This window comes from Apodemus sylvaticus, chromosome 2, assembly GCF_947179515.1.
Source record: "Apodemus sylvaticus chromosome 2, mApoSyl1.1, whole genome shotgun sequence".
Lineage (NCBI taxonomy): Eukaryota > Metazoa > Chordata > Mammalia > Rodentia > Muridae > Apodemus > Apodemus sylvaticus.
Genome location: NC_067473.1, coordinates 156,958,416 through 156,972,082, shown reverse-complemented (window position 1 = coordinate 156,972,082; position 13,667 = coordinate 156,958,416). Strand labels below are relative to the sequence as shown.

At 37.6% G+C, this 13,667-nt stretch overlaps 1 protein-coding gene across 1 annotated transcript in view; it reads left to right on the top strand.

Moving 5' to 3' along the window:
- The window catches only part of LOC127678095 (vomeronasal type-2 receptor 26-like), a 31,217-nt gene that overhangs the window by 15,117 nt on the left and 2,433 nt on the right, over positions 1 to 13,667 (top strand). The window contains exon 5 of the mRNA XM_052172901.1: positions 4,509 to 4,632. Coding sequence (XP_052028861.1) covers positions 4,509 to 4,632 — 124 coding nt within the window. The remainder of the gene's footprint in view (positions 1 to 4,508; positions 4,633 to 13,667) is intronic.

Genomic DNA, 13,667 nt, shown 5'->3' with positions numbered 1-13,667 from the left:
GTGATGGTGGTAGGAGGACCTTCATAGGAGAGCTCTGGCATGCAGATGCTGAGGGGATAGGAACACCAGCAGGACCAAACATACTGAAGGCCCACAGGACAGGAACTGCAGGGCTAGTGGGCGGAGCCATTAGCACATCCATGAATACCTGTTATAGGTGAAGCTGTTTAGCTGTGAGGGGGCTCAGCAGGCTGAGTGGAGTCTGGCTTGGATCCTTTCCCATGTCCGCTGGAAATGCTGAGGCTTGCACTGTGCTTTTATACTGCAGGTTAAATAAAAGAGGCAGTTCATAGTTTTATGTTTTATTATTAAAATACTAAAATGAGAAAAGGAGAAAGAGAAGATAGAGAGATGAGGGATGACCATGACCACGTGAAAGAGAGAATAAGAGAGAGAGATGAGAGAGAGGGGGGGAGAGAAGGATAAAAGAGAACTAGGAGGGGCAGGAAGTACCCATTTATAGTAAGCAGGGTTACCTGGTATTGCCAGGTAACTGAGGGGCTGGGAAAGCCTGCCTGTAGCCAGGTGACTGCAGAAGTGGACTCCAGCCAGAACACTGTGGAGTGGGGCAGGCCACATGTGACTAATGGCCACAGGATTATGGAGTTGAGTCTCCAGAGTGGCTTTGCTCAACCAAGCAACACACACCATGGTTCCACAAGCACAGTGTGCTGTGCTCAGAGTGGAATTCCTCAGAGTAAAGAGTTAAGGGAATGTTGAGTGCCATCAGGCTGAGAGTGCCCTTATTTTGTCCTTTATAATGCTGAATACCAGAACTTTCTGCCTACGAATCACTGTAAGAACTACTGATTCATTTTGGATTAATTCTTCAGATGGTTTCATTCTTGTAATGATCAGATACACACATGGCTTACCTAGAAAGAAAAAAGAAAAAAGAAAAAAAAAAGAAAAAAGAAACAGCATCTTGGACAGCTATTTGGATGGATCATAGTGGTCAAGGCTTTAGTAGAAGTAACTGCCTTCAGTAAATAAATAAAATAAACACATGTGGATGAAACCAGTCTCCCCAATTATTTGGACTTATAAATATAACTTTGGTTTTATGAAGTTAATTGTCATCTCTGAGGCTTAATGCCTCCACCTGCTATCCTAATTCTACTTCAGGATGCTTCTAGACTCCTATAGTCTATTCTAGTTCTAGAACATTTACAGCCTTTGAGACTTAAAGCTGAAGAAGCTCCCCACCACTACCTCTTTCTGAGTTCTGGCTGACTGGTTCAACTCAGGTATTCTGGCTCAATGTCTGCTTCAAGCTGACTGTTTCATTCTGACTTCTCTCAGTTTCCGACTGAATTCACTCTACTTTGCTTCATACTAAGTTTGGCAATATGTTCTAATCTTTTGGCTCTTTCTCAAATTCTCCTGGTTCTGTCATTACCTGTGTCTAGATTGTACTCTCTATAACTGGTCTCTGTACAAGTTGTGCAAGTAAAACTCATTACCCCCCTCCACCTTCATGCACTATTCCTTAATATTTGTAACAGAAGCCATCTACGAAATGCAATAACAAGTGAGTAAAATTTCTGGAGATAGTCCAGTTTTGAGTGGTTGTAATGGGTGCACTCTGAGAGTATCTGGGTGCACCCAGATACTTTGACTTAGATATTGCTCCTCTTTCCTCACAGTATTATGTAGCTTAATTTCTTGTGTATTTACTTATTTTATTGGGTACATTTCCTTCAAAATCAATATGAAGATATACTTTCATGTAATAAAGCTGTTTTGATGAATTAATGATTTTCTAATTGCTGATCATGATTTTAAAGAGCTCCTAAATTGATACAAGTATTCTCAAGGACCCTATAAAATAAAAGTTGCAAATAGAGCCTTCATGTTTCTTGGATTAATTGTGCTAGGGAAAAAACCAGATTGGAAAAAATAATGATCAATGAGAAAACATTTATTCAATTATAGATCTAAGAAATATCCCATAGGTGTTCACTGTGGAAAAGCAAGACCATATAAAACTGTTGCTTTTAACTTATAATGAACTGATACGATGAAAAACTGCTTTGAATTTATATCCTTTCTGCTGTAATTTTTTAATATTTTGTGTATGAGGTAAATTTTTACATAGATTTTTGTAACAGAAAACCTATAAAAACATTGAAAACAATAATAAAGACTTGGAGTAGCCTCTTTCTGCTTCTCCCAATGTGTGTTTGTTTTTCTGTGCCCTTACTTTGACTTTCTTAATTTCTTTTCTTTTCTCCCTTTCCTTTTTTCTTTTCTTCCTTCATTCATCAATGCTTTCCTACCTTCCTACCTTCCTTTTACTTCCTTTCTTCCTTCATTCCTTCCTTCCCCTCCCTCCCTCTTCCCCTCTCTCCCTCTGTTCTTTCTTTCCTCTTCCTTCCTTCCTTCCTTCCCTCCCTCCCTCCCTTCTTTCTTTCTTTCTTTCTTTCTTTCTTTCTTTTCTTTCTTTCTTTCTTTCTTTCTTTCTTTCTTTCTTTCTTTCTTTCTTCCTTTCTTCCTTCCTTCCTTCCTTCCTTGCTTCCTTTCTCTCTCTTTCTCTCTCTCTTTCTTTCTTTCTTTCTTTCTTTCTTTCTTTCTTTCTTTCTTTCTTTCTTTCTTTCTTTCTTTCCTTCCTTCCTTCCTTCCTTCCTTCCTTCCTTCCTTCCTTCCTTCCTTCCTTCCTTTCTCTCTCTCTCTCTCTCTCTCTCTCTCTCTCTCTCTTTCTTTCTTTCTTTCTTTCTTTCTTTCTTTCTTTCTTTCTTTCTTTCTTCTTTCTTTCTTTCTTTCTTTCTTTCCTTCCTTCCTTCCTTCCCTCCCTCCCTCCTTCCCTCCCTCCCTCCCCTCCCTCCCTCCCTCCTCCTTCTTTCTTTCTTTCTTTCTTTCTTTCTTTCTTTCTTTCTTTCTTTCTTTCTTTCTTTCTTTCTTTCTTTCTGTCTTACTTTCTGTCTAGGAAAGTGTTATCCAAATTTGAGCCCCTTGCCTGCCTAGCAAGATATCCCAGAGTCAATGAGTCCAAGTAACTAAGTTTCTTTTCTTAATCAAATCCTGCTGCAGGAGGAGTAAACTGCAAGAAGACATCAGCTTTTGGCCCAGGATAAGAAAAACCAAGTAAATTGTCCAAAGCCATCAGCTTCTACCACCAGAATAGGAATAATTAAATAGTCAGAAGCCACCAGTTTCTGGGCCCCAGCACAATAAGAGAGTGTTAATGGTCAGAGGCCTTCATCCTTTGTCCTTCATCTGTCACTGTGTCCCACCTCAGTACCTCATTATAGAAGCTAGCACCCAAGCAAATTGCTTTTCTTTACTGTCTATTCTGATGAGAGTTGGGTGTTTCCTATCTCTTACTCATTCTTTCAAATCTTTCTCTGATTTGCCACTTTGCCTGCCCCTCAATTAGAAGTTATTTTCAATCATGGGCGCTTTATTCTACAAACTAACTTTCCTTCTTTAGTTGGGATTAAGGATATATTCTGGGACTGATCCTTACCACAACTAGAAATAGATTTTTCAGTAAATAATATAATCTCAGGGTTCACAGTGTAACTTTCTTAATTTCTTCCTTTCAATCATGGGTGCTTTATTCTACAAACTAACTTTCCTTCTTTAGTTGGGATTAAGGATATATTCTGGGACTGATCCTTACCACAACTAGAAATAGATTTTTTCAGTAAATAATATAATCTGAGGATTCACAGTGTAACTTTCTTAATTTCTTCCTTTCAATCATGGGTGCTTTATTCTACAAACTAACTTACCTTCTTTAGTTGGGATTAAGGATATATTCTGGAACTGAGCCTTACCACAACTAGAAATAGATTTTTCAGTAAATAATATAATCTCAGGGTTCACAATATATTTCAATGTAAAATTATATGCACACTCATATCCTTATTGTTGTAACTGTTCATAATGAACATCTTTGTGATGTGATTAAAAATATGTGATATGTAGTAATGTGGAACATTATGGTCCTCAGGAGACCTGATAGGTTTTTTTTCCCCAATGCAAAACACTGGGTACATAAGCACCCCAATGTAGGTCTCATATCCAGGAGTAGGTGGGCACCACAAGAAGGGAATCCACAATACATACATACTTTTATTTGGTTTCAATTTTGTTTTTATTTCTTTTGCTTTTTGTGCTGTTGTATTTTATTTTAAAGGTTTTGATGCTTAGTTGAGTTTTGGGGACTTCAGTCTGTTTGTTTGAGAAAGTACTCACATTTGGGCAGATTGAGAGAGGTTGAGGACCTGGACAGAGATGGGGGAAGGGAAGGACATGATCAAAATATATGAAAGAAGTAAAGGAAATAATTGAAAGCAAGAAAATCAATCAAACAATGAAATAAAATAAAGCAACAGTTCAAAAAGAGAATTAGGAATAGGGAGAAACAGGCGATTTGGTTTCATGCTCTCTAAAAGTCTGGTACTTCTTTCTTATTGTACACAGATGTCCTGCTGAAATTTACCATCTCGATTCTAATACTGAATGAGCTAACTGCCTTTACTCCTCTCATGTCTCCTATACAGATTCCTTTTTCTAATTGCAAACGAAGTTGTCCTCTTGGATTTAGGAAAACACAAGATGGTTGGTATGCATTATGTTGTTATGATTGTGTCCCATGTCCAACTGGAGAGATTACAAATGAAACAGGTATTTATAAATGGTTCTGAATGTGGAAATGATGCACCACTAGATAGGGGTGAAAACACAACAACTGAAGACACAGTTATATTTATGTAGCTGACTCTCAATACTTTAAAAGAAGTTAATGCTGGATGGAGGTGGCAAAGTTCTTAATGCCAATTCTCAGTATGTGGATCTCTGAGTTCAAGGCAATTCTTATCCACAGAGTGAGTTCCATGACAGCCAGGGCTGAACAGAGAAACCCTGTCTTGAATAACAAAACAATTCTTCATCTTAGAGAATACACTATTGGTGTTCTGTTCAGTAATTTTCCTCCTGTACCATTGTCCTCTTGGGTCTTCTCCAGTTTCTTTTCTATTAGCTTCAGAGTGTCTGGCTTTATATGGAGGTCCTTGATCCATTTGGAGTTGAACTTAGTACAAGGAGATAAGGATGGATCAATTTGCATTCTTCTGCATGCTGACCTCCAGTCGAATCAGCACCATTTGTTGTAAAGGCTATCTTTTTTCCACAGGATGTTTTCAGCTCCTTTGTTGAGGATCAAGTGGCCATAGGTGTGTGGGTTCATTTCTGAATCTTCAATCCTATTCCATTGATCCACCTGCCTGTCACTGTATCAATACCATGCAGATTTTAACACTATTGCTCGGTAGTATTGCTTGAGGTCAGGGAAAATGATTCTCCAAGTATTTCTTTTGTTGTTGAGAATAGTTTTAGCTATCCTGGGTTTTTTGTTATTCCAGATGATTTTTGAGAATTGCTCTTTCTAACTATATGAAGAACTGAGTTGGGATTTTGATGGTTATTGCATTGAATTTGTATATTGCTTTTGGCAAAATGGCCATTTTAACTATATTGATCCTGCCGATCCATGAGCATGGAAGATTTTTCCATTTTCTGAGATCTTCTTCCATTTCCTTCTTCAGAGTCTTGAAGTTCTTGTCATACAGATCTTTCACTTGTTTGGTCAGAGTCACACCAAGGTACTTTATACTGTTTGTGGCTTTTGTGAAGGGTGTCATTTCCCTAATTTCTTTCTCAGCGTGCTTATCCTTTGAGTATAGGAATGCTACTCATTTGCTTGAGTTGATTTTATAACCTGCCACTTTACTGAAGTTGTTTATCAGCTGTAGGAGTTCTCTAGTGGAGTTTTTTGGGTCACTTATGTAAACTATCATGTCATCTGCAAATAGTGATAGTTTGACTTCTTTCTTTTCAATTTGTATCCATTTGACTTCCTTATGCTGCCTAATTGGCCGAGATAGTACCTCAAGTACAATATTAAAAAGATAAGGAGAGAGGGGGCAGCTTTGTCTAGTCCCTGATTTTAGTGGGATTACTTCAGGTTTCTCTCCATTTAGTTTGATGTTGGCTACCAGTTTGCTATATATCGCTTTTAGTATGTTTATGTATGGGCCTTGAATTCCTGTTCGTTCCAAGACTTTAAGCAAGAAAGGATGCTGAATTTTATCAAATGCTTTTTCAGCATCCAATGAAATGACCATGTGGTTTTTTTCTTTGAGTTTGTTTATGTAGTGGATTGCATTTATGGATTTCCATATATTGAACCATCCCTTCATCCCTGGGATAAGGCCTACCTGATCATTTTGTATGATTGTTTTTTGTGTTCTTGAATTTGGTTGGCAAGAATTGTATTGAGTATTTTTGCATCAATGTTCATAAGGGAAATTTTTCTGTAGTTCTCATTCTTTGTTGGATCTTTGTGTGGTATTTTTATCAGCATAATTGTGGCTTGGTAGAAGGAGTTGGGTAGTGTTCCTTCCATTTCTATTTTGTGCAATAGTTTGAAGAGTATTGGGGTTAGGTTTTCTTTGAAGGTCTGATAGAATTCTGCACAGAAACCATCTGGTCCTATGTTTTTTTTTCCTTGGAAGCCTTTCTATGACCCCTTCTATTTCTTTAGGGGTTATGGGACTGTTTAGATGATCTGTTTGGTCCTGATACAATTTTGGTATTTGGTATCTGTCTAGGAAATTGTCCATTTCCTGAAGATTCTCCAGTTGTGTTGAGTATAGGCTTTTGAAGGAGGATATGATGATTTTTTTTAATTTCCTCAGTTTCTGTTGTTATATATCCTTTTCATTTCTAATTTTGTTAATTTGGATATTTTCTCTGTGCTCTTTGGTCAGTCTGGCTAAGGCTTTATCTACCTTCTTGATTTTCTCAAAGAACCAGCTCCTGGATTCATTGATTCTTTGTATGGTTCTCTTTGTTTCCACTTGATTGATTTTAGCCCTTATTGGGACCTCATGGAATTACAAAATATCTGTAAGGCAAAGGACACCATCAAAAGGACAAATCATCAACCAACAAATTGGGAAAAGATATTCACCAACCCTACATTAGATAGAGGGCTAATATCCACTATATACAAAGAACTCAAGAAGGTAGACCCCAGAAAGCCAAATAACCCTATTAAAAATGGGCTACAGAGCTAAACAAAGAATTTTCACCCTAAGAAATCCGGATGGCTGAGAAGCATCTTAAAAAATGTTCAACTTCATTAGCCATTAGGGAAATGCAAATCAAAACAACCCTGAGATTTCATCTTACACCTGTCAGAATGGCTAAGGTTAAAAATTCAGGAGACAGCAGGTGTTGAGGAGGATGTCGAGAACTAGGAACACTCCTCCACTGCTGGTGGGATTACAAATTGTTACAACCACTATGGAAATCAGTCTGGCGGTTCCTCAGAAAACTGGGTATGTCCCTTCCAGAGGATCCTGCTATATCATTCCTGGGCATATACCCAGAGGATTCCCCAGCAGGTAATAAGGATATGTGCTCCACTATGTTCATAGTAGCCCTATTTATAATAGCCTGAACCTGGAAAGAATCCAGGTATCCCTCAAGGGAAGAATGGATGCAAAAAATATGGTATATATACACAATGGAGTACTATTCAACCATTAGAAACAATGAATTCATGAAATTCTTAGACAAATGGATGGAGCTGGAGAAAATCATCCTAAGTGAGGTAACACAGTCTCAAAAGATTAATCATGGTATGCACTCACTTATAAGTGGATATTAGCCTAGAAAATTGGAATACCCAAAACATAATCTACACATCAAGTGATGTACAAGAAGAACAGAGGAGTGGCCTGGTTCTGGAAAGACTCAGTGTAGCAGTATAGGGCAAAACCAGAATTGGGAAGTGGGAAGGAGTGGATGGGAGAACAGGGGGAGGGAAAAGGGCTTATGGGACTTTCAGGCAGTGGTGGGCCAGAATAGGGGAAATCATTTGAAATGTAAATAAAAAATATATTGAATAAAAAAATAAAAACAAAACAAAAAACAAACAAAAACATTGATCTCAACCCAGTCATTTTTTTTTACTGATATTTATTTATCTGTTTGTTTTATTTGCTATGCTGTGTGTATTGATCTCAAACTCCTGGGTTCCAGCAATCCTCCAGGCTGAGCCTCCTGGGTGTCTATGACCACAGGAGTGTTTTCCTGTATGTGGTCTAGCTTTGTCTTCTGTACATCTGCTTTGAGTTTAAGTTTCTTTTCTTTGATTCCCTGCTTTTCACCCTCTGGTTCTATAACAGCTATAGCAGTATTAATGGGTAAGATTAGTGCTCTGTGTATACTGTCAATACCTAGTGCTCCCTGTACACCCTAAAGTATGAGATGCATTATAGAGCATGGCCTTATATCATGCTTACAATAAATATTAATATAAGCAATTTTTATATGGAAATTAGACTTCTGAGAAACCACATAAAGTGCTAAGTTTATAAAACCTAGAGTTGGTTGAGACAAAATACAGACTTGTCAAGTGAGAGCAACTGCTAAAAAGAATGTATCAGAGTGACATTGATGGCATATACAGCACTCTTTTTCTGGAACCCTGGGACACAGGGACACTGGGACCCAGGGTTTACTTCCTATGGAGAATTGTAGAAACTCCATAACTATTTGCTTATGATTAAATAAGTATTTCCTGTATGAACTAAAATATTCTGTCTGAAATACTTTGATTCTAGAGGGAGATCTCATTATGCATTCCTTGGTACAGTAAACCAGCATCAGGCTTCAGTATAACCAAGTACTGAGAGATCCCAGAGGATGAATGGGCTGTGAGTGATGTACAGGGAGGGCTGTGAGTGATTTGCAAGTTTACATTTACTGAAAATCAGGATTTTGATTGGGTGATATGATTCTAGTTTACTAAAAATTCTGAGAATAATATTTCTATCATCATCATATGTTTAACACATTTTTGTGCTGGGAATAGAACCTAAAGCCTTATATGCAGCCGTAGACTCAGCTGTATCCATAGATCATGCCATTGTCAGCATAAAAATTTTTCCAGTGATAACCTTCTAATCAGAGTTCAATCCAGGATATTAAGCAACTTGTCCAAAACAAGAGTTTTTCTCCCTCAGAAAAACTATTGACCTAAAATATATTGGCTTCAGCATTATTTCTAGAACAATGATACATCCTTGGATAAAAAACAAAAATGAAAGAATCAAAAGAAAATATCAAAGTTCCTAAACATAGATATCAGTAAATGTTAGCAGTTTTAGTTTCTAGGTATTCCTGTTAGAGACCTGCTATGACAGTCTAGTTCTCTCTTGGAGGTAGCTGAGGTGGTAAAGAGTTGAGTGGTGGTGGATGGAGAGCAAGGCTTGGTCTTGTGAGATATTGATAGATACTTTTCAATAATGAAACATTTACCTAACTTAAGTCTAAGTTACTTTGCAGTAGTATCTGGCCTGCCTCTCAGATCTTCTAGGGGCCAAAAACTACAGCCTCTGGCATTTAGGTCCTCAAAATAAAACTGTTGGAGATTATGTAAAGTAGCCTTCCTTCTTATCTCTGCATGAACTTGGAGGCTGAGACTTGGAGCCTGCTAAGGAAAGTCTCTGGAAGAAGAAGGGACACTGTGAAAAGTGATTTTAATATTTATTTCCAAGTTCTCCAAATAATTCTCTACTTCAAAAACTCTCTCTTTAAAAAATTCTTCCCAATTTCTAACTTCCTTTTTAATCTCTAAGTTCACTTATAATTTCTAAGCTATTCTACTGTGCTGTTCTTCCACTTCCCACCTTGTTCTCAGCTCCTGCTTTGATGTAGTATTGGCCTTCCTAGTGTTTTGCACTGTTTGTAGGCAAATAGAGTACATGCTTTTTCAACCAAGTCCTTTTTTACAAAAGTTCATTAAAGTACAAACATAAATTAAAATCTCCATTTGAATAAAAAGTTTACAAGAGATTGTTTACATATGTATCCTTTAAAATGCAGCATATTTTATCTGTCTTTAGTGCTAAAGGTTCATTGAAATTTAAAATGCATAATTTTTATTAGATATATTCTCTATTTTCATTTCAAATGTTGTCCCCTTTCCTATTTCCTCCCTCTCCTGAAATTCCCATAAGCCATGTCCTCTTCCCCAATCAACCCTCCCCTGCTTCCCTGTCCTGGTATTCCACTACACTACTGCATTAAATCTTTCCAGGACCAAGGGCCTTTCCTCCCTTTGGTATCTAACAAGACAATCCACTGCCTCCTACATCTGGAGTTGTGGGTAACTCCATTTGTATTCTTTGGTAATTGTTTTCTTCCTGGTTTCTCTGGGAGTACTGGATGACTCATTGTTATTCCTTCTGTGGCACTATAAACACCTTCAGGTCTTGGGTCCTTTCTGTAGCTCCCCCATTGGGGTTCCTGTGCTCAATTCAATGGTTGGCTGAGAGTGTCCATTTCTGTATTTGTCAGGCACTAGGAGAGTCTCCCAGTTGATAGCTATAGCTTGCTCCGGTCAGCCAGCACTAGTGTGTAGCCACAATAGTGTCTGGCTTGTATAACTGTATATAGGATGGATAACTGGGTGGGGTAGTCTCTGGATGGTCTTTCCCTCAAACTCTGCTCCAACGTTTGTCTCTGTATCTCCTTCTGTGGGTATGTTTTCTTCTTTCTATAAAGGACCCCAAAATCCATATTTTGTTCTTTCTCCTTCTTGGGCATGTATTGATATGTGAAATATATCTTGGATATTCCAAACTTCTGGGCTAATATCCATTTATCAGTGAAAGTATACCATGAGTGTTCTTCTGTGGCTGGGTTGCATCACTAAGGATGATATTTTTCAGTTCCATCCATTTGTTTAAGAATTTCATGAATTCATTGTTTTTAATGGCTGAATAGCACTTTATTTGTGTATATATACAACATTTTCTGTATCCATTCCTCTCTTGGGGGACAGCTTGGTTCATTCCAGCTTCTGGCAATTATAAATAGGATTTCTTTGAACATTGTGGAGCATGTGTTCTTATTACATGCTGGAGAATCCTCTGGGTATATGCCCAGGAGTGGTAAAACAGGGTCCTCCAGTAGTATTATGCCCAGTTTTTTTGAGTAAACACCAAACTAATTTCAAGAGTGGTAATACCACCTTGCAATCCTACCAGTAGTGGAGGACTGTTCCTTTTTCTCCACAACCTCTGCAGCACCTGCTGTTCCCTGGGTTTTTGATCAGAGCCATCCTGACCAGTGTGAGGTGAAATCTCAGTGCTGTTTTGATTTGCATTTCCCTGATGAATACGGATGTTGAACATTTATTTAGGTGCTTCTCGGCCATACAATTTTCCTCCATTGAAAATTCTCTGTTTAGCTCTTTACCCCATTTTTTACCAGTGTTATTTGGTTCTCTGGACTAACATATTGAGTTCTTTGTATATATTGGATATGAGCCCTCTGTAGGATGTAAGCTTGGTAAAGATCTTTGTTAATTTGGATACTGTCTCTGTGCCCTCTGATTAGTCTGGCTTACCATTTTTCTATCTTTGTTGATTTTTTTCAAAGAGCCAGCTCCTAGTTTTGTTGATTCATTGAATGGTTTTTTTTGTTTGATTTCATTCATTGTATGGTTCTTTTTGGTTGATTTCAGCCCTGAGTTTGATGATTTCCTGCCTTCTACTCCTCTTCAGTGTATTAGCTTCTTTTCCAGAGCTTTCAGGTGTGCTATTAAGAAGCTATTGTATACTCTCTACAGTTTCTTTTGGGAGGCCCTCAGGGTTATAGGTTTTCCTCATAGCACTGCTTTCATTGTGTCCCATAAGTTTGGGAATGTTGTGCCTTCATTTTCATTAAATTCTGTAAAGTCTTTAATATCTAACCTTATTTCTTCCTTGACCAAGGTATAATTGAGTAGAGCATTGTTCATCTTCCATGTTTATATGGGCTTTCTGTTATTTTTGTTGCTATTGAAGACCAGTCTTAATCTGTAGTTATCTGATAGGAGGCATGGAATTACTTCAGGCTTCTCATAACCGTTGAGGTCTGTTTTGTGACCAATTATATGATCGATTTTGAAGAAGATACCATGAAGTGGTGAGAAGAAGATATATTATGATTTAGGTTGAAATGTTATATAGATATCTGTTAAATCCATGTGGTCCAAAACTTCAATATGTTTCAATATGTCTCTGATTAGTTTGTGTTCCCTGATTGGTCCATTGAGGAGAGTTGAGTGTTAAAGTCACCCATAATCATTGTGTGAGGTGCAATGTGTGCTTTGGGCTTTAGTAAAGTTTCTTTTATGACTGAGTGTGCCCTTTTGAGTATATATGTTCAGAATTGAGAGTTCTTTTTGGTATATTTTTCCTTTGATGAGAATGAGGTGCCTTCCGGGTCTTTTATGATGACTTTAGGTTGAAAGTTGATTTTATCCAGTATTAGAATGGCTACTCAAGCTTATTTCCATGGACTATTTTCTTGGAAAATTATTTTACAGCCTTCTACTCTGAGGTAGTATTTTTCTTTGACAACACAGTATGTTTCCTGTATGCCACAAAATTTGGAGTCCTGTTTAAGTATCCAGTCTTTTAGTCTGTCTCTTTTTATTGGGGAATTGAGTCCATTGATTTTAAGAGATATTAAGGAATAGTATTTGTTGCCACCTGTTATTTTTGATGTTATTTTTATGTTTGTGTAGTTATCTTCTTAGGGTTTGTTGAAAGAAGACTACTATCTTGCTTTCTCTAGGGTGTAGTTGGCCTCCTGTATAGGCATTTTCGATCTATTATCCTTTTTAGGGGCTGGATTTGTGGAAAGATATTGTGTAAATTTGGTTTTATTGTGGAATATCTTGGTTTCTCCATCTATAGGGATTGAGAGGTTTGCTGGGAATAGCAGTCTGGCCTGGAATTTGTGTTCTTCTAGAGTCTGTGTGAGATCTGCCCAGGATCTTCTGGTTTTCATGGTCTCTGGTGAGAGGTCTGGTGTAATTCTGATAGGTCTTCCTTTATATGCTACTTGGCCTTTTTATCTTACTGCTTTTAATATTCTTTCTTTGTTTAATACATTTGGGGTTTTGATTTTTATAAGACGGGAGGTATTTCTGTTATGGTGCAGTCTGTTTCGGGTTCTGTAAGCTCCTTGTCTGTCCATGGGTTTCTTTTTCTTTAGGTTAGGGAAGAGTACTTTAATTTTGTTGAAGATTTTTACTGGCCCTTTAAGTTTTAAATCTTTACTCTCCTCTATACCTATAATCCTTAGGTTTGGTCTTCTCATTGTGTCCTGGATTTCTTGGATGTTTTGGGTTACAAGCTTTTAAATTTTGCATTTTCTTTGACTGTTGAGTCAATGTTTTCTATGGGATCTCCATCACCTCAGATTCTTTCCTCTATCTCTTGTATTCTATTGTTGATGTTTGCATCTATGACACCTGATTTCTTTCCAAGTTTTGTATCTCCAAAGTTGTCTCCCATTATCATTTATTAGTTGTTTCTACTTCCTTTGTAGATCCTGGATGGTTTTGTTCAGTTCCTTGATTTGTTTGTTTGCATTCTCCTCTAATTTTTAAGGGATTTTTGTGTTTCCTCTATCAGGACTTCTGCCTGTTGACCCTTGTTCTCCTGTATGTCTTTCAGTGATTTTTGTATTTCCTCTTTATGGGCTTCTATCTATTGACCCATGTTCTCTTGTATTTCTTTCAGCGGATTTTGTGTTTCCTTTTAAAGGGCTTCTACCTGTTGGCTCATGTTTTCTTTTTTTTTTCTATATTC